The sequence below is a fragment of the Ogataea philodendri genome (genome assembly GCF_020536065.1).
Source record: "Ogataea philodendri strain CBS6075 chromosome Unknown scaffold7, whole genome shotgun sequence".
Lineage (NCBI taxonomy): Eukaryota > Fungi > Ascomycota > Pichiomycetes > Pichiales > Pichiaceae > Ogataea > Ogataea philodendri.
In genome coordinates this window covers 25,553-49,472 of record NW_025763914.1, presented here as the reverse complement: position 1 = coordinate 49,472, position 23,920 = coordinate 25,553, and the positions used below count along the sequence as shown (strand labels likewise).

At 48.9% G+C, this 23,920-nt stretch overlaps 17 protein-coding genes across 17 annotated transcripts; 7 read left to right on the top strand and 10 right to left on the bottom strand.

The window, feature by feature from the left end:
• Window positions 1-2,253, bottom strand: OGAPHI_002808 (uncharacterized protein; the record flags this gene model as incomplete). Its single annotated transcript, XM_046203719.1, has 1 exon — window positions 1-2,253. The coding sequence occupies one exon, from the start codon at window positions 2,251-2,253 to the stop codon at window positions 1-3; it is 2,253 nt and encodes a 750-aa protein (XP_046061971.1).
• A 51-nt stretch (window positions 2,254-2,304) lies between these two features.
• On the bottom strand, window positions 2,305-5,229 carry OGAPHI_002806 (uncharacterized protein; the record flags this gene model as incomplete). Its single annotated transcript, XM_046203716.1, has 1 exon — window positions 2,305-5,229. One exon carries the CDS (start codon window positions 5,227-5,229, stop codon window positions 2,305-2,307), a length of 2,925 nt encoding a protein of 974 aa, XP_046061969.1.
• Window positions 3,113-4,495, top strand: OGAPHI_002807 (uncharacterized protein; the record flags this gene model as incomplete). Its single annotated transcript, XM_046203717.1, has 2 exons — window positions 3,113-3,381; window positions 3,724-4,495. 2 exons carry the CDS (start codon window positions 3,113-3,115, stop codon window positions 4,493-4,495), a joined length of 1,041 nt encoding a protein of 346 aa, XP_046061970.1.
• A 41-nt stretch (window positions 5,230-5,270) lies between the features above and the next one.
• Window positions 5,271-6,440, bottom strand: OGAPHI_002804 (uncharacterized protein; the record flags this gene model as incomplete). Its single annotated transcript, XM_046203714.1, has 1 exon — window positions 5,271-6,440. The coding sequence occupies one exon, from the start codon at window positions 6,438-6,440 to the stop codon at window positions 5,271-5,273; it is 1,170 nt and encodes a 389-aa protein (XP_046061967.1).
• OGAPHI_002805 (uncharacterized protein) lies at window positions 5,362-5,607 on the top strand (the record flags this gene model as incomplete). Its single annotated transcript, XM_046203715.1, has 1 exon — window positions 5,362-5,607. The coding sequence occupies one exon, from the start codon at window positions 5,362-5,364 to the stop codon at window positions 5,605-5,607; it is 246 nt and encodes an 81-aa protein (XP_046061968.1).
• A 77-nt stretch (window positions 6,441-6,517) lies between the features above and the next one.
• Window positions 6,518-9,730, bottom strand: OGAPHI_002802 (uncharacterized protein; the record flags this gene model as incomplete). The annotated part of the gene is made up of 1 exon (XM_046203712.1): window positions 6,518-9,730. The coding sequence occupies one exon, from the start codon at window positions 9,728-9,730 to the stop codon at window positions 6,518-6,520; it is 3,213 nt and encodes a 1,070-aa protein (XP_046061965.1).
• OGAPHI_002803 (uncharacterized protein) lies at window positions 7,200-7,736 on the top strand (the record flags this gene model as incomplete). The annotated part of the gene is made up of 2 exons (XM_046203713.1): window positions 7,200-7,261; window positions 7,373-7,736. 2 exons carry the CDS (start codon window positions 7,200-7,202, stop codon window positions 7,734-7,736), a joined length of 426 nt encoding a protein of 141 aa, XP_046061966.1.
• A 111-nt stretch (window positions 9,731-9,841) lies between the features above and the next one.
• On the top strand, window positions 9,842-11,944 carry OGAPHI_002801 (uncharacterized protein; the record flags this gene model as incomplete). Its single annotated transcript, XM_046203711.1, has 1 exon — window positions 9,842-11,944. The coding sequence occupies one exon, from the start codon at window positions 9,842-9,844 to the stop codon at window positions 11,942-11,944; it is 2,103 nt and encodes a 700-aa protein (XP_046061964.1).
• A 47-nt stretch (window positions 11,945-11,991) lies between these two features.
• Window positions 11,992-14,431, top strand: OGAPHI_002800 (uncharacterized protein; the record flags this gene model as incomplete). Its single annotated transcript, XM_046203710.1, has 3 exons — window positions 11,992-12,613; window positions 12,706-13,784; window positions 14,168-14,431. 3 exons carry the CDS (start codon window positions 11,992-11,994, stop codon window positions 14,429-14,431), a joined length of 1,965 nt encoding a protein of 654 aa, XP_046061963.1.
• Window positions 13,867-15,285, bottom strand: OGAPHI_002799 (uncharacterized protein; the record flags this gene model as incomplete). Its single annotated transcript, XM_046203709.1, has 1 exon — window positions 13,867-15,285. The coding sequence occupies one exon, from the start codon at window positions 15,283-15,285 to the stop codon at window positions 13,867-13,869; it is 1,419 nt and encodes a 472-aa protein (XP_046061962.1).
• Window positions 14,882-20,849, top strand: OGAPHI_002794 (uncharacterized protein; the record flags this gene model as incomplete). The annotated part of the gene is made up of 6 exons (XM_046203702.1): window positions 14,882-14,909; window positions 15,630-16,312; window positions 16,643-18,201; window positions 18,546-18,654; window positions 18,781-19,276; window positions 19,345-20,849. 6 exons carry the CDS (start codon window positions 14,882-14,884, stop codon window positions 20,847-20,849), a joined length of 4,380 nt encoding a protein of 1,459 aa, XP_046061957.1.
• On the bottom strand, window positions 15,620-16,237 carry OGAPHI_002798 (uncharacterized protein; the record flags this gene model as incomplete). The annotated part of the gene is made up of 1 exon (XM_046203708.1): window positions 15,620-16,237. One exon carries the CDS (start codon window positions 16,235-16,237, stop codon window positions 15,620-15,622), a length of 618 nt encoding a protein of 205 aa, XP_046061961.1.
• On the bottom strand, window positions 17,743-18,045 carry OGAPHI_002797 (uncharacterized protein; the record flags this gene model as incomplete). Its single annotated transcript, XM_046203705.1, has 1 exon — window positions 17,743-18,045. The coding sequence occupies one exon, from the start codon at window positions 18,043-18,045 to the stop codon at window positions 17,743-17,745; it is 303 nt and encodes a 100-aa protein (XP_046061960.1).
• Window positions 18,289-19,296, bottom strand: OGAPHI_002796 (uncharacterized protein; the record flags this gene model as incomplete). Its single annotated transcript, XM_046203704.1, has 1 exon — window positions 18,289-19,296. One exon carries the CDS (start codon window positions 19,294-19,296, stop codon window positions 18,289-18,291), a length of 1,008 nt encoding a protein of 335 aa, XP_046061959.1.
• Window positions 20,051-20,623, bottom strand: OGAPHI_002795 (uncharacterized protein; the record flags this gene model as incomplete). Its single annotated transcript, XM_046203703.1, has 2 exons — window positions 20,051-20,287; window positions 20,369-20,623. 2 exons carry the CDS (start codon window positions 20,621-20,623, stop codon window positions 20,051-20,053), a joined length of 492 nt encoding a protein of 163 aa, XP_046061958.1.
• Window positions 20,850-21,276: 427 nt separating the features above from the next.
• On the bottom strand, window positions 21,277-23,868 carry OGAPHI_002792 (uncharacterized protein; the record flags this gene model as incomplete). Its single annotated transcript, XM_046203700.1, has 1 exon — window positions 21,277-23,868. The coding sequence occupies one exon, from the start codon at window positions 23,866-23,868 to the stop codon at window positions 21,277-21,279; it is 2,592 nt and encodes an 863-aa protein (XP_046061955.1).
• Window positions 23,186-23,812, top strand: OGAPHI_002793 (uncharacterized protein; the record flags this gene model as incomplete). Its single annotated transcript, XM_046203701.1, has 2 exons — window positions 23,186-23,303; window positions 23,547-23,812. 2 exons carry the CDS (start codon window positions 23,186-23,188, stop codon window positions 23,810-23,812), a joined length of 384 nt encoding a protein of 127 aa, XP_046061956.1.
• Window positions 23,869-23,920: the final 52 nt, after the last annotated feature.

Here is a 23,920-nt window from a genome sequence, read left to right as displayed (position 1 = left end):
CTAATGTCTGTTGACCACTCCTGAGGCGTCGGCCTTAGCAAGAATATATTTCTTGTAGCCGTAGATGTCTCCATCAAAACGCTTCACGGTACCGTCTTCACTGACCCAGATCTCGTTACACACGCTGTTGATCATGGCGACGTCGTGCGAAACCATCAACACACCACCCTTGAAGTTCTTCAGAGCGTCGCTCAACGCGTCCAGACCAGAGGTATCCAGATGGTTGGACGGCTCGTCCAAGATAAGAATGTGCGGAGTGTTGAGACACAGCGAAGCAAACGCAACTCTGCTCTTCTGACCTCCGGACAACGACTCGATCTTCTGCAAGGACAACGAGCCGGTGATACCAAAGGATCCCAGATGTCTTCTGTACTCCTCGTCAGTTTTTCCCGGGAACTTGCTGCTGAGCCAGCTGACAGCGCTCATGTCGAGGTCCATCTGATCAATATGGTGTTGGGCAAAGTATCCGACCCGCAAACGCGGATTCTTGGAAACAGATCCCTCCAAAGGAACGTTGTCGCCCATCAGCACCTTCAAAAGTGTTGTCTTACCACATCCGTTGGCACCAACAAGAGCAATACGGGAGTCGAGTGCGACGTCGAAATCGACGTCGCTCAAAAGCAGTTTCTTTGGGTCGTATCCAAACGAAACACCGCTCAATTGCAAAATAGGCGGCTGGATGATGTCTGGCTCTGGGAACTTGAATGTGATTTGTTTGTCTTCCTGCGGTGGTTCCAAAACAGGCAGTTTCTCGAGCTTTTTGATTCTCGACTGTGCTTCCGACGACTTGGCAGCGTTGTACCGGAACTTGTCCACAAACGCCTGCAGATGCTGTCTGTACGCCATCTGGTTCTCGTACTCGCGCTTCTGGTTCTTGAGACGCTCTTCGCGGGTGTTGTAGAACGAGTCGAAGTTGGAGCCACGGTAGTAGTCCAGTCGCTCCGAGTGCTGGTGGATTATGTCTGTGGCCACCTCGTTCAAGAAAGCACGGTCGTGAGAAACAATCAGAACGGTGGCAGGATACGTTTGCAAATAGTGAGCCAAATACGTGCTCGACGGAACATCCAACATGTTTGTCGGCTCGTCAAGAAGCAACAGGTCTGGCCGACAAAACAGAGCTCTGGCAAGAGAAAGCCGCATTCTCCATCCTCCAGAAAACGTGTTGGTGGCCTGGTGCTGCGCCTGCTCGCTGAATCCAAGCCCAAACAAGATCGAGGCCGCACGGCCCTCGGCACGGTCGCTTTCCATCTCGCTCAATTTCTCGTGCACCTCCTCGAGCCGCTCTGCCAGGTCGTTCTGCTCGTTTTCAAGCTTCTTCACCTCTAGCGACTCGGCCTCGAACTCCGACTTTAACGACTCGATCTCGGCAATCCGCTCGTCGATTTTGGCCTCCTCGTTCAGCAGCTGTTTCCGCCAAACGTCGGCGTCCAGAACAGACTGCAACGCAGGAACGTTGTCTCCCTGGATCTCCTGTTCCACGTGCAGGATGGTCACGTGTTTCGGGATATTGAGCTCTCTGCGCGACAACGCCCGCAACAACGTCGATTTACCGATACCGTTCTGACCAACCAGACCGTAGCGACGTCCGTACGCTAGCGTGAGCGACGCATCGGACAAAATCCGCTTACCGGCTCCAACATACAGATCAAAGTTGTCCACCTTGATATCTTTGGACTTTCCAGCACCAGCACCAAAGTCGATCGGGTTCACCTTGAGGAAGAACGAGTCGTAGTCCTCCTTGTCCTGAGAATTGAGCAGCTTCGAGGCCTCGTACTGAACAAACTTGTTGGCACGCTTGGCCACCTTCTTGGCGATCTTGGCCTCGGCTTTTTGCAGCTTCTTCTTGTCCACCCGCGTCTCCATCTGTCTTCCTGTGTGTGCGATGTCTGAGGTGGAGTTGAGTAGGGCCAGCGAGCTGTCCAGGTCTCTTTGCTGGTTATTGATCAGATCGATGTCCAAAAGCCGTTTGGACGTGTCTCCTGTGACGGCCAGCTTGGCCATGTTGTCCGAGAGCTGCTTGTTCAAGGTCTCTTGCAATTTGTTTGTCAACTGGTCCACCTTGTCGGTCTCTCCACCGGCACTAATGAGCAGTTGGCGCAGAAAATCCATTTCTTTAGAAACATCCAGCTGTTGTGCAAGCACAGAGTCCTCCGTAGAGTTTGTCAAATGTCCGAGATAGCCAACAGCATAGTCCGCAACGACAGGGTCGATTGCCGGCACCGTCTGTCTAACTTGAAGACCTAGATTAGACATGGTTAAAGTAGTGAAAAAAATATAGGTGAAAAATTAATATTATATAAGCATTTATGCCAATTTGAGCTGGGCCTTTCTCTTTCCTGTTAATTCGTCCAGTTGCGACGTGACAAACACATTGACACGGTCAAACACGCTGATCTGGCGAGACTGGCCATTGTGGCCTGTAAATGTCAGTTTGTACAGCTCGTCATCGAAATGACTATCCTTGATATCTCCCAGACTCTCCAACTTGATCAGACTCTCCACGCCGAATTTCGGCACAAGAACAACAATTCCGTTCGAAAACACCTTGATCACATACCCTTCGTGCGTACTCTGCGTGTTCTTCATCACCTGGCCAACATAGTACTCGATACTGGCTCTTCCAGCAAACTGTGCGTTTCTGTGTCTCTTATTGATGTTCTTCACCACAAGGTCCATTTTGGCCTTGTCGCGGTGCAACGAGTGCAGCGGCTCGTACCCAATCGATGCCGCCAGCTGTCTGTGGACTACCACGTCGCAGTATCTCCGGATCGGAGACGTAAAATGCGTGTAGATCTCGGTAGCCAGTCCATAATGGCGGAAGTCCTCGTACCCAAAGTTGCCGGCCGAAAAGTACTCGGCGGCCATCATGCACCGAGTGGCCATGATTCTGAGCAGAGTGTTGAAGTACGGGTCCTGAGGATCAACGCATCTGTCCAACGAATCGGCAAGAGCCTTGGAACTCTCCAGAGAAATAGACATACCCTTTCGAACACGCAGCATGTCGTTCAGAACCTCAAAGTTGGTTGCAGGAGGAGCTCCGTGTCGTCTCAACATGGCCACCTGCGGGAACTCGTCGTAGATCTTCTTGGCCACTGAAATATTGGCCAACAACATGAACTCTTCCACCAACGAGTTGGCCTCCACCAGTTTCTTCACCTCCACCTCACCCGGGTCGGACGTCTCGCTGTCCATATGGACCTTCACCTCTGGCGAAGCAAGATTCAAAGCACCCGCACGGAGTCTTTTCTGCTTCAATTTCTTGGACAACTTCAACAAAATCCGCATTCCCTTGGTGAGATCGTCCTGCTGCGACTGGTCGTCCATCCGCAACTGGGCCTGTTCGTACGCAAAGGCCTCCTTGGACCGGATGATCGACTTAAAGTAGTCAACCTTGACGATGTTGGCGTCCTGGTCCAGCTCCCACAGAACAGTGAACGCAAATCTATCCACATACGGTTTCAGCGAACACAGGTCTGTTCCCAACAACATTGGCAACATGTCGATTCTCTTATCAACAAGGTAGACCGACGTGGCCCTCGAAGCACCCTCTTGGTCCAGCGCCGTGGCTGGCTTGACAAAATGCGTGACATCGGCAATGTGCACTCCAACCTCGTAGTTTCCGTTAGGAAGCAACTGTGCGTGCAAAGCATCGTCGATATCCACACATCCTGGCGGGTCGATCGAGCAAACAAGCTTGTCTCTGAGATCGCGTCTTTTTGCCAGCTGCTCGTCGCCGTTTTGCAGGTTCTCTGGAACTTTCCAGTCGTGGCCTTCTTTCGGAAGACAATCCAAAACGTTTTTGGAGAACGGACGGTACTCCACATCGTGTTCGAGCAAAAGAGCTTCCTGTTCTGCGTCCTTATCCTCGATGTCTCCCAAAACACGAACGAAATGGCCTTCTGGGTATTTGGAGTTGGCAGGCCATGAATCAACTGCAACCACAATTCTCTTACCGCTTAGTTCACGCGAACGTCTCGTACGGATCCGGATCTTGGGTAACGATCGGTCCATCAAAATTACAAAACACGACTTTGCTGCGTTTCCTGTGTTCTGGCTGCTGGCGGCAGCATTGGATGCCAATTGTCCAACATACAGTCTCCAGCTTCTCTTCACGATACCGACGACCCGGGCAGTTGGAATCACTTTATCATCATGTCCCTGTGTCTCTGCAGCCTGCTGGGCCAAAAGTTTTCTTTCCTGGTCCGAGATAATCACCTCGTTTTCATCGTCGTCGCCAACCTCATTCTTATTTATGGTCTCTTCGTCAACAATCTCTGTAGAAGGTTTCTTCCATTTGCTTTGGGGAAGTAGCTCCACAATGACCGAGTCGCCATTGAAACTTCTGTTCAGGTTCTCCCGGCCGAGGATCAGCAATGGTTTGGGCATCGACGGCACAGATATAGATCCTTCCAGGAAATTGTACGACGAGATATTGATCACACCCTGGTACAATGTTCCGTTTTTGATTCCGCCCATCAAACGGGCCGAGGAATAGTAGTCTTGATAGTTGATCTCGTTCAATTGGCGCGAGAACGTCTCGTTGGACGGCAACATGTCTTCCAATTCGGCGAAATTTGGAAGCAGAGAAACGTAGTTATGTAGAGTCATCGATACAAGTCCCTCTTTGGATGCCTTCTCTGCGTTATTTTTGTCTCCTGTGAGCAGGACAATGTCTATCTTATGGGATTTCAAATGCTCGGTGTAGAAAGATGCACATTTTCTGATGAGTCTGTCATTAAAGTCCTGAGCAGACTCGCCTTTTTCTCTGGAGACGTGCGAAGCGGCCTTGAACTCGTTGTGGAAAACGGCAAATCTCTTGTCGTCGTTCTTACACAGAGCTCTAAGTCTCATGTAGATCGGATAACTGCGGTTTCGCACCTCTTCCAACACGGTCTGAGGAATAACGACGTCGTAAAAGGCCTTATCGCCCTCAAGTAAATCAATTGCGTTCAGAACCACGTTTGTGTCCAACACCAAATAGTGTTTTCCAATATTTTGCTTGCCCAGATCCAGTGGCTCACCGCTCAAAACAGGCTCGTTTTTGCCACCGTCCGGAGTGGGTCTATAATACTCTTCACAATCATCACAACAAATGCTCGAACATGGAACATCGTCACGTAAATAATGCTCCCTAACGATCTTCAAAGCTCCTCCATTCCGCGAACGAACGAAAACCTTCTGTGTAACAGAAAGTCCGTCTGATAGCCGCTGTTTTTTAACGGAGGCCATGATTTATAGTAAAATTAAATTATTTTTTTGGTGAAATTTTTCTACACTAGTCTCTTTTTCAAAGCAGCTTCCTTACTCCATTTCGAGATCCATGTTTTTGACTCGGCTTTTGGAACCAAGAAGATTCTCATCATGTTGTCAAAGAGCGGCACACGTGGAGAGGCTGATCCCAGGATCGAGTTGAACGTCACCTTCTTGCCGGCCTTGATTAATCCTCCACTCTCTGTTTCCATGAAAGCTTCCAGTTGTTTGAAATTAGTATGCTTTGGATCCTCAAAGAAAGATTCTGGACGGTCCAGAACAATCTCAATGAGATCTCCTGAAGTGGACAGCTCGCTCACCTCGGAAATCAGATCAAACTCGTCCGTTGTTGGATAAAGAACCATCGTTGGAATAATAAGCTGTGTCTCGATATCGTCTGGATCCTCCAACCGGATGGCCGTTCCCGCAGGAAGTTCAGAGGGATCGGTTCTGGAAATACTGATGTAGTTTCTCACAGCGACTGCCTGCTTCAAGTTGGACTTTCTGCGCTCTTTAGTCTCTTCTGCCAGCCGTCTTTTTTCCTCTAGCTCCCGTAAAACACGACGCCGATCCTCCAACTGTCTCACCAAAACTTTGAACGCCGGTGAGCTGTTGTCGATTGACGAGGCGTACTGCAAGATCTGGTCGGCCTCGTCGTACTTTTCAATGGCCAGGAACGCCTTGGCAGAACGGAAAAGCGCTTTCACGTTCTTTGGCTGGATCTTCAAACACTCCTTGGCGTCGTTGATGCATCGACGGTAGTTTTTCAACTCCAAATTGCACGCCGACCGATTAAGATACAACGCAGCATTGATCTCGTCCACTCCACAGTCAACATCCAGCCCCTTGGTGTAGTACTCCACAGCGTTCTTGTACTGTTTGGCCTTGTAGCAGTCGTTTCCTTGGTTTTTGAAGTTCTCGGCAATCTCATTTGGTTCGCCTTCGTATGCCAAAGCCTTCAGAGCCTCCACCTGTAGGTTCTCTCCGCCTTCTCCGTCTGTTTCATCCAGCTCTGTCATGAATAACGGTAATCTGTTCAGGTCGTCCATGATCTCCTCTGTAGGCTTCTCGGCCAGCTCAGAAAGCTGTGGTGGCAGGTCTGGTTCTCCTTGTTTGGGAACGTACCGTCTTTTCTCCCACTCGCTCACCAGCTGGTCCGTTTTCGCATCCAACTCTGTGATCTCAACCATGCTAAATACTGAAAAAAAAAATTATTCAAATTATTCTATATTAACAGCCCTCTTTAATCCGGATAAGAGCACCACGGTTACTCCTCTCTCCACTTACCGAACTTCTTGTAGTCGTCGTACAGCGATCTGTAGACGATCCGCGACTGAGAGTCCAGACTCATATTGATAAAGTTGAGCTCGTTCAGGGTCAACAGGTCGAACACCATGAACATGCTATTTTCTAGAACATCCTTAATAGCAGGATCCATTTGGTAGCTCAGATAAAATTTGACATAGTTCAAAATCAACAGAGGCACGAATTTCCGCAGCTGATGTTTCATAAAGGAAACGGTACTGGTCAATGAGGATTCTGACTCAGAGTTAGAGACAGAAGACGCAGAGATCTCACACAGATTGCTCACGAGTCTCTCAAACCCGGTGGCAGCAGCTGTTCCGAGATTGTGCTTGAAGAGACACTCCAGCAAGCCAACAAACGAGTGAATGAGCAGATGTTGTCTGTTTGAGAATCTAAACCGCTGAAAAAGAACGAGATTGGAAAGAACCTGGCAGTTTTGCAGGTAGAGCGTTGTCTGAGCATCTGTGAGCTGCTCTGTTTCTAGTAAATGTTGGCTGATCTTGTTGATAAAGACAACGACCTGTTCGACAGAGTACTGGGTGAGCATCCAGCTTGATCCGCTGATCAGCTGTTTCAGCACCAAACCGACCTGAATCGCGGTCTCCACCGATAGTTGCAGGTCCAGTAGAGTCGACAACGACGCAATGGTCAGTTTCTGGGCGTACTGGTTCTCTGAAGATTGGATTTGTAGTAACACACAGAGCAAGTAGCTGACGGTTTCGTCTTTTTCGTCTGTATCAAGAACCCAAAGCCAAATTGACGCCAACTCTTCGGCCTCAAAGTTCTTCAGGTATGTTTTAAGCGAGTCCATAAGCAGTTCTAGGTGCGGAAGGGAGCTGAACAACGGTAGCACGTATTCGGGAGCGTATGTTTTTCCTAGCTGGCAAATCAAATTGAACAGTTTTTGCGCCGTTTCTGGGTCGCAGTTGTTGCCAATCTTGGAGATGGTTTTCTTGATCTTTGGATCTTGTTGGACTTTCCAGCTTTTAAGCTCAATCAGCACATCCAACAGCTTGTTGTCTTTGGACACATCGTTCACACATTTGTCCAAAAGAGAGTCGTACAGCTCGTCATTGAGCTTATCGAGTCTGCGTTCGGATCTGAGCAGACACAGCGCCGTCTTGAAAGCCTTACCTGATCTCAACGTCTGCTCGCTTTCCGTGATAAACTTGGAGCTTTGACGAAGATGCGTGTCGAAAACTTTATCAGCCACTTCCAGTGCTTCTGGGCAAGAGGACTCCTCAACCAGCTTGATCAGCGTGGATATATCTGTCTCAACCTTGGATTTGAGGGTTGGTTGTTCCAACAGAGCAAGAATGCACACAAACTTGGATTCCAGCTCTGCTCCAACCAATAGATTCAGCATCTGCTCTCTCTGGCTGCGCGTGTAGCAGAAAGCAGGAATTGTCTGGATGTAGCGAGATAGTGTTGGTTTCTTTGAAGAAAGGTCTGAAATCAGGTAGTCGATAACCTCTTTCATCAGGTTGGACTGTTCATGAAGCACTCCATTGGCAAGAACGGTTATCTCGTCTGTTTCGTTGCCGAAATACTCCTCCACGAGTTTTCTCAATTGTGACTGGTCCAGTATCACGTTCATCAGAACAAACCATCTGGTGAATATGGTTCTTTTGAATTGAATATCCGATTTGCGGTAGAACGACATGAACTGTTTCACAAACGTCTCGTCGGCCGACTGCAACCGGCTTTCGAACGAACGCAGACGCGAGAAGAAGAAGTCCTCGATCTTGTACGTTTTTTTAGTGGGAACGTCCGTGTTGTAAATCATTTGCATCAGGGTAGCAAGTTTCCAGTAATGGTGACTCTCTTGTGGTTTTTCAAGCACTTTCAAAAACTCTGGCTTCATCTCGTCGGCAGTCTGTTGCAGCATCCGGGTGATGGAAGTCTGGCCGATGCCGGTGACTCCCAGTAGTAATCCTTCGGCAATTGAGGTCAACAGCACAAAGTTCTTGCTTTCAACGTATTTCTTGACCAAATTTATAATTTGTTTCTGTGACAGGCCAGGAATGATCTCGGACACTGCCGTGACAAATCTGTCCGAGACAAACGTTGTGTTTTCTATGCAATTTGCCGACCACAGCTCAAAGAACGTCTCCACTTCACGCGAACGGACATAAACATCAAGTAGAGCAGACATTAATTCAAACCGTTTGTTATCGTCTTGTGTTTTGGCAAGCTCAAATATCCTGTCGCTGTACAAAAGCCCCACGTCAACGTTTTTGCTGATTGCGAGTTGCAAAACCTCCAAATTAAGACTGCTCGAGTCAACTAGGTTGCTCAAAAAACTCGTCGATAGCACCTTGTTCAGCCCAACAACTCGTTTTAAAAGTTCAATCTTAGTCCCAGGGAATTTGGAAACAACCTCGCCAAATAGCTCTTCAATATCCTTGACGGCCAATTTGCCGATAATCCGCTGGAAAAAGTCAATCACCGCCACGTCGTCGATTTGTTTGGTAGCAGCCGAGTTGCAAAAGTAGCCAACATTCTCTTTCAAGTCATTTAAAGCTTCTTTACGAAGCAACACCTCTCTGAGCATTTTTTCCAAAAGCGCGGTTTCCTTGCCCGCTCTAATGAGCACCAGAACGTTTGGAAGACACTCGGAACAGAAGTAAGCGACATTTTTCTTGTTATAGTGCAGAGTGGATGTGTTTGCGCTCTTGAATAGTCTGTATGCCAATTGTATGCAGCTACTCTGGCCAGCGGTAGCAGCCAGCTGAAGCAGTTGGGAAACCAGCTCGACGTTGGTTTCGGATGAAAATGTGAGTCTCTTGTCATCCAAAACCAAATCGACGCTCTGGACGAACACGTTCAGGAACTCCGAGTCGCTGTCGAAGTCGGTCTCTTGCAACATGGACTCCACCAAGTCGTTGAATCTGATCTTGGTGACGTATTTGACTCTGGTTTCACGGTCGAGTCGAGTCCACAGCAAAATGAAAAGATCCCAGATCTCCTTGCTGTGTCTATATTCCTTGGACTTGGTGTGAGAAAGCCGATCACATACGAGCTCGAAAATAAACCGTTCTTTATTAGGGAGAACTATAGGTTCGTCATGCACTATGAGCTGTTTCGAAGCCTGAAAAATCTCCGGTATCGGGGTTTTCTGGTTTCTCAGAAACCTTGTGATGCCCTCAGTGGACCGAATGTCTACCCAGCTCATCTGATAGCCACTAGTTCCTTGATTTGTATTTTCTTGAATTTTTTTTTCTTCTCTCCTTCACAGCCAGCTTTTCATAAAATTTCCATTTTGTTTATTCTTTTAGGGCATCCCATGTCATTGACCAAGACGAACGGAGTGAGTCTGGCGCTAAACCAGCCAGACGAGATAGACGCCGAGCTTGATATTGATCCGCAGTCGCAATTGCCAATCTCGCGTCTGCCCTACGACGAGACTCCGATAGCCAAGAGCGATCTCAGCTGGCTCAAGAATGGACGAACTCTGCAATTCTCGCTCGACAGATCGCACGACAGTGGCGTACTGTTTCTGTCTTCGGACCAGGAATCAAAAATGGATGTGCAAAACGATAGAGAACGCAAACTGTACCCATTTGATATCCCGTCTAATATGGACACCTCTGAGGAATACGTTCAGTTCTTGACCACCATCTACCACACTTTCGAGCCTCTTTTGACAAACCAAGCATACAAACATTTCAGCGAGGACGATGAGGAGTCCAACTTTGGTGTTCTCAGTCAGATACAGGAAAACATCAAGGAAAAAAAGCAAACACTTCAGTCAATAATGTCTATTGTAATCAATAGTCTTAAAGACTTGATCTCGACAAAATCCATCAACGACCCAAACTTCCAAGAGACTTTCATTTTCAACTACGAGGAGATTCTTAATGTTCTTAATCTGCTCAACGCGGTGTATTTTTCAAACGAGGAAGAAAGAATAGCTTTGCTTTCTGTCTGGATCAACAGAGCAGATATCCAACCGGACGACGGTTTGGCCGAGGAGGTGCTCAGTTTCGAAAACCCGTACAGAAACCTTCTTTTCTGGTCGTCATATGTCAAGAAACTCCTGCTACGCGGATTGTTCAAGGAATCATTGGATGCTCTTGACCAGAGCAATTGGAAGAACTTGAAAACAGAAGACCTCAACCTGTTCAATATTATCACAGACTTCAAAAAACTACTGGAAACCTATGACATGCTAAGATTCTCTGCGGACGCTAAAGAGTTTCTTATCTGGAAACAATCAATGGTGCAGTTACGTGAACGGGCAGCTTCCACAAGTTTTGTTGAGGCTGGAATTGCTGCAGAGATCCAGGAACTGCTCAATATCACTTCTGCATCCTCCTCGGCTATCCTGGACGCTGCAGATACGTGGTATGAGGCTCTATTTGCCCACTACTTGTACCAGCTACCATCGTTAGAACTGCTGGACGAATACATGCAAGTTTCCATAGACAGGCACCCTCCAGAGACAGTCCAGTCCTGGGAAACCATGTGCATCGAGCTGTTGCAAGGAAAAATGTTGTCTGTGATTACATCGATAGAAATGCTGGATAAGTCGATTGCCACCTTTACTTCTGTGCTTATGGTTTCTGCCGGACTACTTAAAGGTTATCTTTCGGTTATTTCCTTCACAGAGGCAACACTGAGTGCGACAATCGACCAGATGCTCGAGGACCTGGCGTTCTCGTACTTGACGCACCGCGAGCTGTTCCCGATCGGTATAGGTATCTTGATCATGGTGAACAACTCCAACTCTAGAGAAGTTGTTTCCGAGTTGCTTCCACGGTACCAGATCACTAACAACGACGACTTTGAGTGGTGTTTGTCGATCTGTGCGAAACTGAAGCTGCGTCAAACGGCCGTCAAGATATACCTCATTCAAGGGTCCAAGCTTGCTGCTATCGGGTATCTTTACGAGGCATTATACTGCTACACCGAGGCTGGGGACTATGTGAAGCTGACACAGCTTGTGTGGAGCATTTTTGAGAAACTGCTGGTTGGCGATCTACAGGACAGCACGTTGACGGCCAAGATCCGGTCGAACGAGATTTTGGAGCCTGCTCTGCGCCAGGCTGTGAGTCCATTGGCTGTTTTGGACCAGTTTTTGCAACAAAAGGATACTGTCAAGTTCAAGCCGTTGTTCCAGCTGTTTGATTTCACCTATTTGCCAAAACACTACAAAATGGGACTTATCATGCTGCTAGAGCCGTACCTCGGCAAGCGGCTGCTCAGCGTGGACGAGCTGGTAGAATTCATCCGAGTTCTGAACCAATTCGAAAAAGAATTAACGCCCGAGGTGCTGCGGCAGGGCCAAGAACTGTGCAGTAAGAAGACGCCCGGATACGATTTCCAAAATCGATTGCTTGCGATCCGCCAAAAAATTGGTTACGAGATGAGTTTGAATTTTCTATAAGATAACCGTCGGAAATTAGTTTTCGAACTTTTCTTTATCTACAAAAAATGTCCAAGTACGATAATGTTATCTCACTTCCTCAAACCAACCAATTAAAGTGTCTGTATTCGATCATCAGAGACAAGAACACTCAAAGAGGCGACTTTGTGTTTTACTCTGACCGGATCATCAGACTTTTGGTCGAGGAAGGCTTGAACCAGCTGCCTGTTGAGCCATGCCAGATTAAAACTCCGTTGGGAATTTCCTACGACGGCCACAAGTTCCTGGGTAAGATCTGTGGAGTTTCTATCATCAGAGCGGGCGAGAGTATGGAACAAGGTTTGAGAGACTGTTGTAGATCTGTCAGATTAGGAAAGATTCTTATCCAAAGAGATGAGGAAACAGCTACTCCGAAGTTGTTTTACGTCAAGCTTCCTGAAGATATTCCAGAAAGATACGTTTTCCTGCTGGACCCTCTGCTTGCCACGGGCGGATCTGCGTCGATGGCCGTGGACGTTCTGTTGCAAAAGGGTGTCAAGGAAGAGAGAATTTTATTTTTGAACGTTCTGGCTAGTCCAGAAGGTATCGAGGTGTTCAAGTCTAAGTATCCAAAAATCAAGGTCATTACAGGAATGATCGACGACGGGTTGAACGAGAAGAAGTTTGTTGTTCCGGGACTCGGCGATTTTGGTGATAGATACTATTGCATATAGATTTAATCTTTGAAATAATTTTCTTTTATTTACCTTTTGGCATGGAGTCCATCTATAACCAGCCCATAGTCTTTGATAACGGGTCGGGGACCATTCGTGCCGGGTTTGCGGGCGACGAAAAGCCCAAGATCAATTACTCGAACCTGGTGGGTCGTCCAAAGTACGACCGAGTGATGCCTTCTGCCGTGTCTCCAACAGACACTTTCATCGGGTCGCGTGCACAGCAGCTTCGTGGGCTGCTGAAACTCAAGTATCCGATGAAAAACGGCATGGTGGACGACTGGGAGTCGCTCGAGGCCGTTTGGGGCCAGGTCGTGCAGGAGCTCGAGGTCAAGACAGACCAGCATCCGTTGCTCATCACAGAGCATCCTTTGAACCCGGCCAAGAACCGCGATCAATTGGCGGAATTGATCTTTGAAACGTTCAACTTTCCAGCACTGTACGTGGCGATGCCCGCGGTGCTGTCGTTGTACTCGCTGGGCAAAACAACGGGCGTTGTTCTGGACTCTGGAGACGGTGTCACCACGGTGGTTCCGATCTACGAAGGATTCTCTGTTCCAGGAACGATCAAACGACTCAACTTTGGCGGACGGGACATCACACAGCAGATGCAGCTGGAACTGATGAAAAACGGCTATTTTTTGTCCTCGTCGTCCGAGTTCGAGCTTGTGCGCAGCCTAAAGGAGCGTTTGTGCTACGTCAACCCCAACATTCTGGACAAACAGCTGAAGGAGCCGCCTCTTGCGAGCGAAACAAAACAGTTCCGACTGCCGGATGGCAAGGTGGTCAACGTGTCCAGCACGGCGTTGTCCCAGTGCACAGAACAGTATTACCAGCCAGAAAAGTTTGGAATAGAAGAGCTGCCGATCCACCAGGTGCTAATCAACTCTGTGCGGAAAACCAACTACGACCTCAGACCGCAGCTGTTTGAGAACATCATCCTCGCGGGCGGCTCGACGATGTTCAAGAACTTTGGAGTGAGAATACTCGAGGAAATGAAGCACGAAGACCCCGACTTGCAACTGCGCATCTACGCGTCGCCCGAACGACGCACAAACTGTTTCATGGGCGGGTCGATATTGGCAAGTCTAAGTGTGTTCAAGCAAATGTGGCTGACCAAGAGCGAATACGAGGAAAACCCGCAGCTTGTACACCGGAACAGTGAAAAAAGATAAATAGGTGAATCAAACTAATATACATACGCTAACATTACAAAGACCCGTACCGTAGTCAATCGTCATGATGGATCTTACAGATGTCGATGCCGAAGATCTCGTTGGTGGAGTACCGGGCAGGGGTGCCTGTCTTGCGTTTCTTGACAGGAGCCACCGGAGACCCGTACAAGTTTTCGTCGTCCACGCCGCGTCCAGCGCTCGGCGAAGTGTAGAAGTCATCCAAGTAGGACGGCGATGTCCACAATTTCTTGGAAGGAGCGAAGTTCGGCGTCTTGAGCACGCTGGTGGGCGATTTGAACTTGGAAAGCAGCAGCTGGTCGTACTGGTATTGAGATTTCTGTAGCGTGTTGAGCGAGCCGTTCTGTTTAGGCGTAAGAGGCTCGAGTAGCGGGCCGGTTTCTCCCGATTTGATCGGCGAAAGCTCCAGCGTCGACTTGCAGCTGAACGAGGAGGTGAACGGGAGAGACCGCGCAGCAAAAATAGGGCCTCCTGGCGACTCCAAAAATTGGTCTGGATTGGGTTGCAACTCCTTGAACACTATATTATCGCCCGCGGCAGAGGACGTCCAGGAGGAGGCAGGTGCTGTGAGTTCCGGAATGGAGCCCAGAACCATGTTCTGATGAGAATGGTCGAAATCGAGGCCAAAAGGCTCGGTGTTGGCTCTTTTCAAAGGTGCTTCCAACGACTGGCCAGTTTGGCTTTGAGCAGGGGTATATGACAAAGACTTGGTGGCCAGCGACGGTTGGTCTCTGGATCTCTTGAGTTTTCCAGCAGCCATCATCTTTTCGAAGTTCTTGATGTTGCAGAACTGGTATTCAAACCCGTCCACGATCTTCCAAAAATGGCCTTTGCCGTCCTTGGACTTTTCGGTTTTCGCAAACGACTTGTTCAAAGACAAGTTATGTCTGATGGAGTTCTGCCAACCGACTTCTCCCTTCTTGTAATACTTGAAATTATCTGAAATCCACTGGTATATCTGAGATAAGGTGAGTTTGCGACCAGGAGCTCGCAGGATGGCCATTCCAATTAATGAGGCGTACGAGAAAGGAGGCTTCTCCATCGAGTCGAAAATGACCGGAGGCATGTCTTCAGGAAGAGGTATCTCGATATTCTGAGGACCCTTAAGTCTTCTGGACTTGGTGGCGGACCGGCTCTTGCCGTTGGGTTCGGGCTCGTTGAATTTTGGAGCAGGAGGGGGCGAGGAATGTAGCTTGCGTTTCTTGGAATATCCCGGCTCCTCATAATCGTCGTCGCTTTGATCAACGCTGGGCTCGTCACTTTCGTCGCTGGCGTCGCGTTTCAGCTGAGGAGACGAAAACTCAGGAGACAAAAGCCCGTTTGCTCTCAGGCAGGAGCGCGCGTCGTTGGGTTTCAAAGAGCCATGTCTTAACACAGAATGAGGAGGCGTTTTGAGCTCAAAGCTCTTGTTAATGGGACTGATAATCGTGGCTGGCGGAAGAAGCTCCTGTTTCATCGTGCAAAGAGCTGTTGGCAGTCAGAACGAAGAAACGGCAGGTGATTTAAGAGAAAACTAATTCATGTGCGACGCGTTCGCAGCGGGTATTGTTTGGGACTTGCCACATCTGGAACACAATAGGGTCCGCTAGACACGGTGCGAGGTGTGGTACGTTTCAAACCCAGCAAGAAACCTTCCCTGTCATGGTTCCTGCGCTAAACGTGCACAGTAGCAATCTTGCTGCACGGCTATTCCACATGGTTGCGTATACGATCGCCCCCGCTGGGATCTGGGCGTGTTCTGAAAGAAGAAAAAATCGGTTCAGTACTATAAATCATACGGCTGACATAATCTAGTCCAAGAGTTCTTCCAGGATTTTGACAATCTCCTCCGCAGGGGTGGAACTCTCGATGTTTCCGAACGTGATACCGTCAACGAGAACCGTTGGAGTGGTGTGAACACCCACAGTCCGCTGGTATCTGGTGAAGTACTTGTTGTCCTTCTGCAGACCGTTACCCTTATCAGGGGCCGGGGTCAGCAGCTCCCAGAGCTTCTTGGAGTCGACTCCTTCCAGAGACTTGACAGCAAGGTCAATTGCCAGTCCAACAACCTCCTTTTGGGTCTTGTTGAAAGTGACGGAGTCGTCAATCCGGTTGTCAAACAGAATCTCCGAGAACTTCCAGAATTGATCTGGGTACAGCTTGGCAACGGCCAAAGCGACCTCGTGGTAGGCACCAGAACCAACATAGTGCCATGGCTGGATCACGTTGAAGAAAACAAAGTCGAACTTGTCGGCAATGTGCTTTTTCTCGAGCAATGGAATAACCTCGGTATTTATCTTGTTGAACAGCTTTTTGGAAAAAGGGCAATTGTAGTCCAGAAACAGCTGGACAGCGCTCTTGATCGAGTTGGAGGAGCTGGAAACCGGAGACAGAACGTGGGAATGGGCAAATCTAGGAGCAATCGACATAGTGGCAAATTTAATCAGGGACAGTTATGTGGCTTCTCACAGCTTAAAGCCATCGCCAGTCGGCTGCTGGATTACGTAAAATGACGAGCGTGGGGAGCACTGCGACAAAAAAACCGAGCCGGCTTGGCAGGTCACGTGATGCTAAGCGCCGACTTGCCATAGAAACCCCCAATTTTGCAATAGGGGCAGGCTGGTGGTGCACGGGTTTCCTTATCTAGCCGCGCAGTGGGCATCTCGTTGCGGAAAAAAGTAGTGGGGGCACCAACAAATTTTAGATGTCTTTGAGATAAAAGTACTTGTTTGTGCTGCACTGGAAGTTGAGCCGTTTTTCGCACTATGGATCAGTACACCGACAAGTACCACGCGGACTTTATTCCCGGGACCATCAACGTGCTTTTGCACCAGGTCGATCGCACAAAAGCAACGGACCCAGACAACGCAGGAATCAAGACTACTGAAGATGGTATTGTTTTGTATCCTCAACCGTCAGACTCTCCAAACGACCCGCTTAACTGGGGAACATGGACCAAGATGTACCAGTTTGCACTGCTGGCCTTTATCACTGGTTTCACTGCTGCTACATCCAACGACGCTGGATCTACGCAAGACTCTTTAAACGAGATCTATGGTATTTCGTACGACTCCATGAACACAGGAGCTGGTGTTCTGTTTGCATCTATCGGACTGACCACTGTGATTTTGGGACCCTTTTCCTCGCTTTATGGCCGCAAAATCAGTTACGTGATCTGTATTATTCTTGGTCTTGTTGGTGCTGTATGGTTCGCTTTGAGCAAAGATACGAGTGATACAATCTGGTCGCAGTTGTTTGTGGGCGCCTCTGAGGCTTGTGCCGAGGCCCAGGTCCAGCTTTCGTTGTCAGACATGTATTTTTCGCATCAACTGGGAGGAGTCTTGACAGTGTATATCTTGGCAACCTCTGTTGGAACGTATCTGGGCCCGCTTATTGCCGGATTTATTGTTCAATACACCACCTTCCGTTGGGTGGGATGGGTTGCTGTGATCATCTCGGGTGGTTTGCTGGCTGTGATGTTTCTGACGCAATACGAAACCTATTTCGACAGATCCAGCTACATTGGACAGATCGACTCGAAAGAAAAGACGCTCAACGTCAAGTATGACGAGAAAAATGCAGACACGCAGTCTGCAGAAAGATCGGAGGTGCTTGAGGTTGGAGGAGTGTATGGCACCGGCGCCGGCGAGCCAAGAAAATCTTACTGGAAAAGAGTGCAGCTAATCACTCCTTCTGCTTCTTTGGTCGGCTTCGGTATCAGACAATACTTCCAGCGGCTGATTTTGATGCTGCGTGTGTTCTGGTTCCCTCCGGTTCTGCTTTCGGGACTGCTGTGGGGTCTACAAGACGCTTTTTTGACATTCTATTTAACCACCGAGGACGACCAATACTACGACCCTCCATGGAACTACTCCAACACGGGAGTTGCTTTGATGAACCTGCCGTGTGTTATTGGAGCTCTGGTTGGATGTATCTACGCCGGATATTTTTCTGATTGGTTTGTCATCTGGAAGGCCAAGAGAAACGGCGGAATCCAAGAGGCAGAGTTCAGACTCTGGTTTGTGTTTCCTGCTGCCATTCTGTCGCCACTGGGACTGCTGATCTTTGGTATCGGCACCGAGAAAGAGTGGAGCTGGAAGATCACATACACAATTGGGCTTGGATTCATAGGATTTGGGTTTGCTACGGCCGGAGACACTGCCATGGCGTATCTGATGGATGCGTATCCAGAAATGGTTCTGGAAGGAATGCTTGCGGTTGCCTTCATCAACAACATGATTGGGTGTATTTTCACGTTTGTCTGCTCTCCTTTGATCGACGCTCTGGGAAACGTCCGCACTTACGTGATGCTTGCGGTGATCGACATTGGCACGTTTGCGTTTGTGATTCCGTTCTTGATCTACGGCAAGCAAATGAGACAGTGGACCAAAAAGTATTACCTGAACTATGTGGAGCTCAGAGACACAGAGCGGAGCTAGTGTATAAACTAATATAGACCGATATCAATTCTCTAACATATCTATTTCTTGAGAGGAGGAACGTCCTCTGGGTCGTTGTAGACAGGAACACCCCAGTCTCTGGCGACGATTCTACCGCTGGTGGTCTTGTGGAGGTTGTCAAGGACCTTGATAGACTCTTCGTCGAGCTCGACAGCCTTAAGGTTGGACTCGATTCTTGATGGAGTCACACTCTTTGGCAGCACAACGGTGTCTCTTTGCAGGCCCCAAGAGATCAACAAGGTGGCTGGCGAGATACCCTTCTTCTCAGAGAGAGCAGTCAATTGAGGGTCCTTGAGCAGAGAGGACTGAGCGCTTCCCAATGGAGAGTAGGCCTCGACGACGATGCCCTGCTCCTTGCAGTAGGCCAACAGCTCGAAACGTGGGTAGTATGGGTGCAGCTCGATCTGGTTGGCAGCAGGAACGATCTTGGTGGTTGGGGCAGCAAGCAGGGCCTTGAGGTTGGTTTTTGAAACGTTGGAAACACCAATGGCTCTGGTCTTCTCCTTTGGTAGCTTCTGCATCAGCTCCCAGGTCTTGATGTAGTCCCACTCTCTGTCGTTGTAGAACTTGTCTGGGTCGTTAGGGTCCTTGACGAAGAACTGTTCCTTGGCGTCGGCAGCAGGCTTGACGAATGGAACAGGCCAGTGCATCAGGTACAGGTCGACGTAGTCCAGACCAAGTCTTTTCAAAGAGCCGTCCAAAGCAGAAGCTGGGTCTCTTTGGTTGGTGTTCCACACCTTAGTGGTGACGAAAATAGACTCTCTTGGCACACCAGAGTCTCTAATGGCACGGCCAACGTCTGCCTCGTTCTGGTAAACATGGGCAGTGTCAATGTGTCTGTAGCCAACCTTCAAGGCGTGCAACACAGAAGCGTAGGTGTCCTCAGGAGAGGATTGCCAGCATCCAAGGGCAATGGAAGGAATCGAGGCGCCGGTGTTAAGCTTTTGGGTTTTTGTGGAAATCGAAGCCATAGTGGATATTTCAGCAGCAACGAAAAAAACTGGTTTGGTACCCGGTTTAAATACCATTTTGAATCGATTAGATTTGCTCGGGAATTTCCTGAACGAGTAAAAAAGACAATGTTGGCAATTTTCAATTTGTAATGTCTTTATTCAAGGAAGTGTCGTTGCCAACTGGCGAAAAATACCAACAGCCTATTGGTCTGTTCATCAACAATGAGTGGGTGTCTTCAGACTCGCAGCTGGAGACAATTGACCCAGCCACAGAAAAGCCAATTGTGTCTGTGTACGCAGCTGGCGAAAAAGAGGTGGATCAGGCAGTTGCCGCTGCGAGGGGCGTTTATCAGAGCTGGTTGCAAGTGCCAGGTGAGGAGAGGGCGCTGAAAATGCACAAACTGGCCGACCTGCTGGAAAAAAACGCCGACTTGGTGGCTAAGGTGGAGGCGATGGATTCGGGCAAGCCGTTCGAGTCCAACGCAAAACCAGACATCCTCAGTGTGGTGGAGTACCTGCGTTACTGTGCAGGCTGGGCAGATAAGATCCACGGCAAAACCATTCCTTTAAGCGACAACAGACTAGCCATCACCAGGAGATATCCTTTGGTGGTTGGCCAGATCGTTCCATGGAACTACCCGTTGTCCATGTCTGGATGGAAGTTCTGCCCCGCTTTGGCGTGCGGGTGCCCCTTAGTAATCAAGTCCAGTGAACTCACACCACTGTCGTTGCTGCTATTTGCGCAGTACGTCAAGGAAGCAGGCTTCCCTGCAGGAGTTTTTAACGTCATCAGTGGCTTCGGTGCCGTTGCTGGCCAGAGATTGGCTAGTCACCCCGACCTGGATAAAGTGGCGTTCACTGGGTCGACTGCAACGGGCGCAAAAATCATGCAAAGTGCCTCGGCTAATTTGAAGAACGTTTCGTTGGAATGCGGTGGTAAATCGCCATTGGTGGTTTTTGAAGATGCCGATTTGGAAAAAGCTGCCAAATGGGCTTCCTTCGGAGTTATGTACAACTCGGGCCAAAACTGCACCGCCAACTCCAGAATCCTGGTCCAGGACAGTGTCTATGAGAAGTTCCTCGGGCTGTTCCGCCAGGCCATTTTGGATGAGTGGAAGATCGGTGATCCGTTCGACTCCGAAACAACCATGGGTCCGGTCATTTCCAAGGGCCAGTTTGACAAGATCAAGGGATACATCGAGTCAGGCAAGAAGGAAGGTGCCAGGGTTGTTCTGGGAGACGAACCAGTTGTCCAGAAGGCCGGGTATTTCATCCAACCAACGGTGTTTGCCGATTGCAACCAGGATATGAAGATCGTCAGAGAAGAGATCTTTGGCCCTGTGGTTGCAGTTTCCAAGTTCCAAACCGAAGAAGAGGCCGTCAAGAACGCCAACGATACCATCTACGGTCTCGCCGCGATGGTGTTCTCCAAGGACTTCCATAGAGCCCATCGTGTTGCTGAGCAGCTCGAAGCCGGCTCTGTGTACATCAACTCGTCCAACGACGAGAGTTGCAAAGTTCCGTTCGGTGGATTCAAGATGTCTGGAATTGGCAGAGAGCTCGGCGAAAGCGGTATCGACCTCTACACCCAGTCCAAGAGTATTTTCCTTAACATTGGCAACAACTGAACTAGTCTGGGGTAATTTGAATTTCCAGTTTTTCACGGCTGTGCTTGGTGTGGAGTGGTGAAAAATAATCTAATTTTAATAAATATCTTGGTAAATGTCCCGCCACCAGTTGGATCTTGTTCTGTGTTTGAAACAGCCGGGAACAACCGTCGGGAAACTATGCGAGAAGTGCGACGGCAAATGTCCCGCGTGCGACTCGTTCGTGAACGCCTCCAAACAGGTGCGGGTGTGCGATGACTGTGCTTTTGGGTCTTCTCGTGAAAAGTGTATCATTTGCGGCCTTCCCGGCATCAGCGACGCGTACTACTGTCGCGAGTGTGTGACGCTCGAAAAGGACAGAGACGGGTGTCCCAAGGTGGTAAATGTGGGGTCTTCGCGGTCCGACATGTTCTTCGAGCGTAAACGGATCGGCAAGTGAATTTGACATTCAGTCTTCCAAAATATCAATGGCAGTAACAAACTCCTCGTCGTCCGAGTCCGCGTCGGCGTTTGTAAGCTGTTCGTGGACACGCTCGATGATTTCCGTGAACATGGAGTTTCTCGAAATCTCAAACCAGGTCCACTCGATCTTCACCTCGAACAACTTGATGGCAGAGGCCAATGTCTCGCGGGTCTTGGCCTGGAACGGTGTCAAAACGGAGATTCTGTTCATCATCACAAAATAGTCCTCCAGTACAGCTTTACACGTCTCGATGGACTGTTTCAGTTTCTCCAGCCGTTCTTGAATGGTTAGCACTTTCAAACTGATCACTTCTCTGATCACCTCGTCTTCATACGGCAAGTCAAGTTTCTCTATCGACAACGTAACAGGATCCAATGCAGAAAGACAGTTGATGGAGTTGATCCACGAAACAAGCTCGTACTGGTTGTCCACCAAATACATGTCTTTGGAATGCTTTCCATAGATATAGAACGTGCAATGTCTCAAGTGGGACGATTGACACTCGTTGAGCATATCATCAAGTTTGAGGTTCTTCTTCATCCTGATAGCAAACGATCCGCTGGGAATCACAAAGCTCGGCTCAAACGATTCAAGCAACGGCGTGTTGTTAAGATTCTCCTCCAGAACAACGCTCTTCTCGCCTTTCGAGTTCACAACGTATTTCATCTTCAACAACGAAACGTTTTTGAAGAACAACAATCCAACAGATGTGAGCACACAGAAATACCGTTTCCACGATTTATAGTTTGACAATAACTTGGTTTCCTGCCGGGTGATCATCCCGATCTTAAAGACTCGGGCAATTGTATATTCTTCGCCAACTTTGTCGTAGTCTCCGTAATTGACCAGCTCTGTTTTGTGCCCGTTTAGGAAACCCGCCTTGGAATTGGCGATCTTGAGCAACATCGAACAGTGGTCACTCTTCAATGCCGTGACAAACTTATTCAACAACCGGTCGTCCAAATACTGTTTATCCGACTTGATCTGAGACCCTATAATATCGTTAGGATTGGGTTCACCATACGTGAGAACAAACGGGTTTTCGACGCTCAGATTGGCATTGATCTTTAGACTGTCAATGGTGTTGCCAATGATGTAGTCGTACGGATCGATCAATGCCGTGTTCCAACGGAAAGTGCTGCTTCGTTTTCTGGTAAGATTCACAGCACCCGGTGCAGAAACAGTGTTGTTCAAGAAATTACCAAGTGGATACGGCATTGGTATTGCGTGGTTGTTGAGACTCTCTAGAACCTTGTCGCTTTGGTCTTTTTGGATGTTCACAAACGGTGCGTATGTGATGTTATCGTAGTAGTATTCCAGAATAGCTTTCACGATAACTCGTGCCAGGTCTCCAAACTTATTCCAGTCCTCTTCCTGTTGAAGAGTGACAATCAGGTTATCGACAAACTCGTACTTGGCCATCTTTCTCTTGTTGTTCTGGTTGAACCGGTCTGTGTGCAGCATCAAAAGAGAATATGTCAGAACATAGCAATAATCCTGGGACACAACTGCGTTCTGGTGCTGGGCAGAGTAATGACGGCCAAACTCGTAGATGACCCTATCTATTTGCTGTGTTTCTTTAGGAAGTTCGTTGATCATGAGGAACTTGCGTAGAGAAAGATCTATTGGCTCGTTCTCGAAGTTGAAGTATCGATCCAAGTACTCGCGCACACACAACCTGTTGAAGTCAGAGTCTCGGGTAAGCAACGAGCTGCACAGAGCGGTGACGGGATAGAGATCCAGGATTCTGTCGAGATACTGGGCGGCTGTTTCCGACTCTTCTTTTGGCGGAAGATCGTCGGTGCTTAGTTCTGCCATCTCTTCGAGTTTTGTGGACGAGGCCGTTCGCGAGGTAGGTGTTCGTTTCTTCATGAAGCTCGTAAGCGAGTTGAGGATGCTGGGAGTGAAATCGATCTTTTCCTGGTCCAAAGCGTTGAGAGTCTTGGAACGCTGTCTTGTGATTTTATCCGAGTCTGGCGACTCTGTGACCGGATCGGAATTGCCTGTAGACGGTATGCGCGGGGAATCCTTGTCTTCTGGGCCGTCGTTCATGGAGTGCGATCTGCGATAGGACGGTCTTGTGGCGGTGAGCAAGGTGCTGGTGCCGGAGTCGATGTCTGGCGACAGCGAGAATTTCACGTTGGACGGGGTGGCAGGTTTGGACGAGCTTTCTGAGGAGCTCGAGGGCAAGTCGAATATGAGGAAGGATTTGGTGCGCTGCTTCATCTTGGACAGCTGACCCGACGATTTATCAGACACCACTGAGCTGGAGGACTCCTGGCGCAATTCGGGCTGTTCCAGAGAGGAGGAGTTTGATTTCAACGACCGCAAGGGCGGCGCCGAGTTGGGCGTTGATATGGGCGAGTCTGCAAAAGAGCCCTCGGACGATTTCAACGAGGGCGACGTGAACCGTTGCGGCAAGAGCCATGACACGGGTCGTTCACGGGAACGGGCTCGCACAGACGGCTTGATCTTAGACTTGATCGACCCCCACGAGCTTTTCCGGGAATGGTGCTCCTGAGCCATTGGAGCAGATTGATTGGACGCAGCGAATGGTATTAACGGAGAAGGAGCCATTCATCAGACAAGACAATAAAATCTATAATGTATATATTTTATTTTGTTTAAT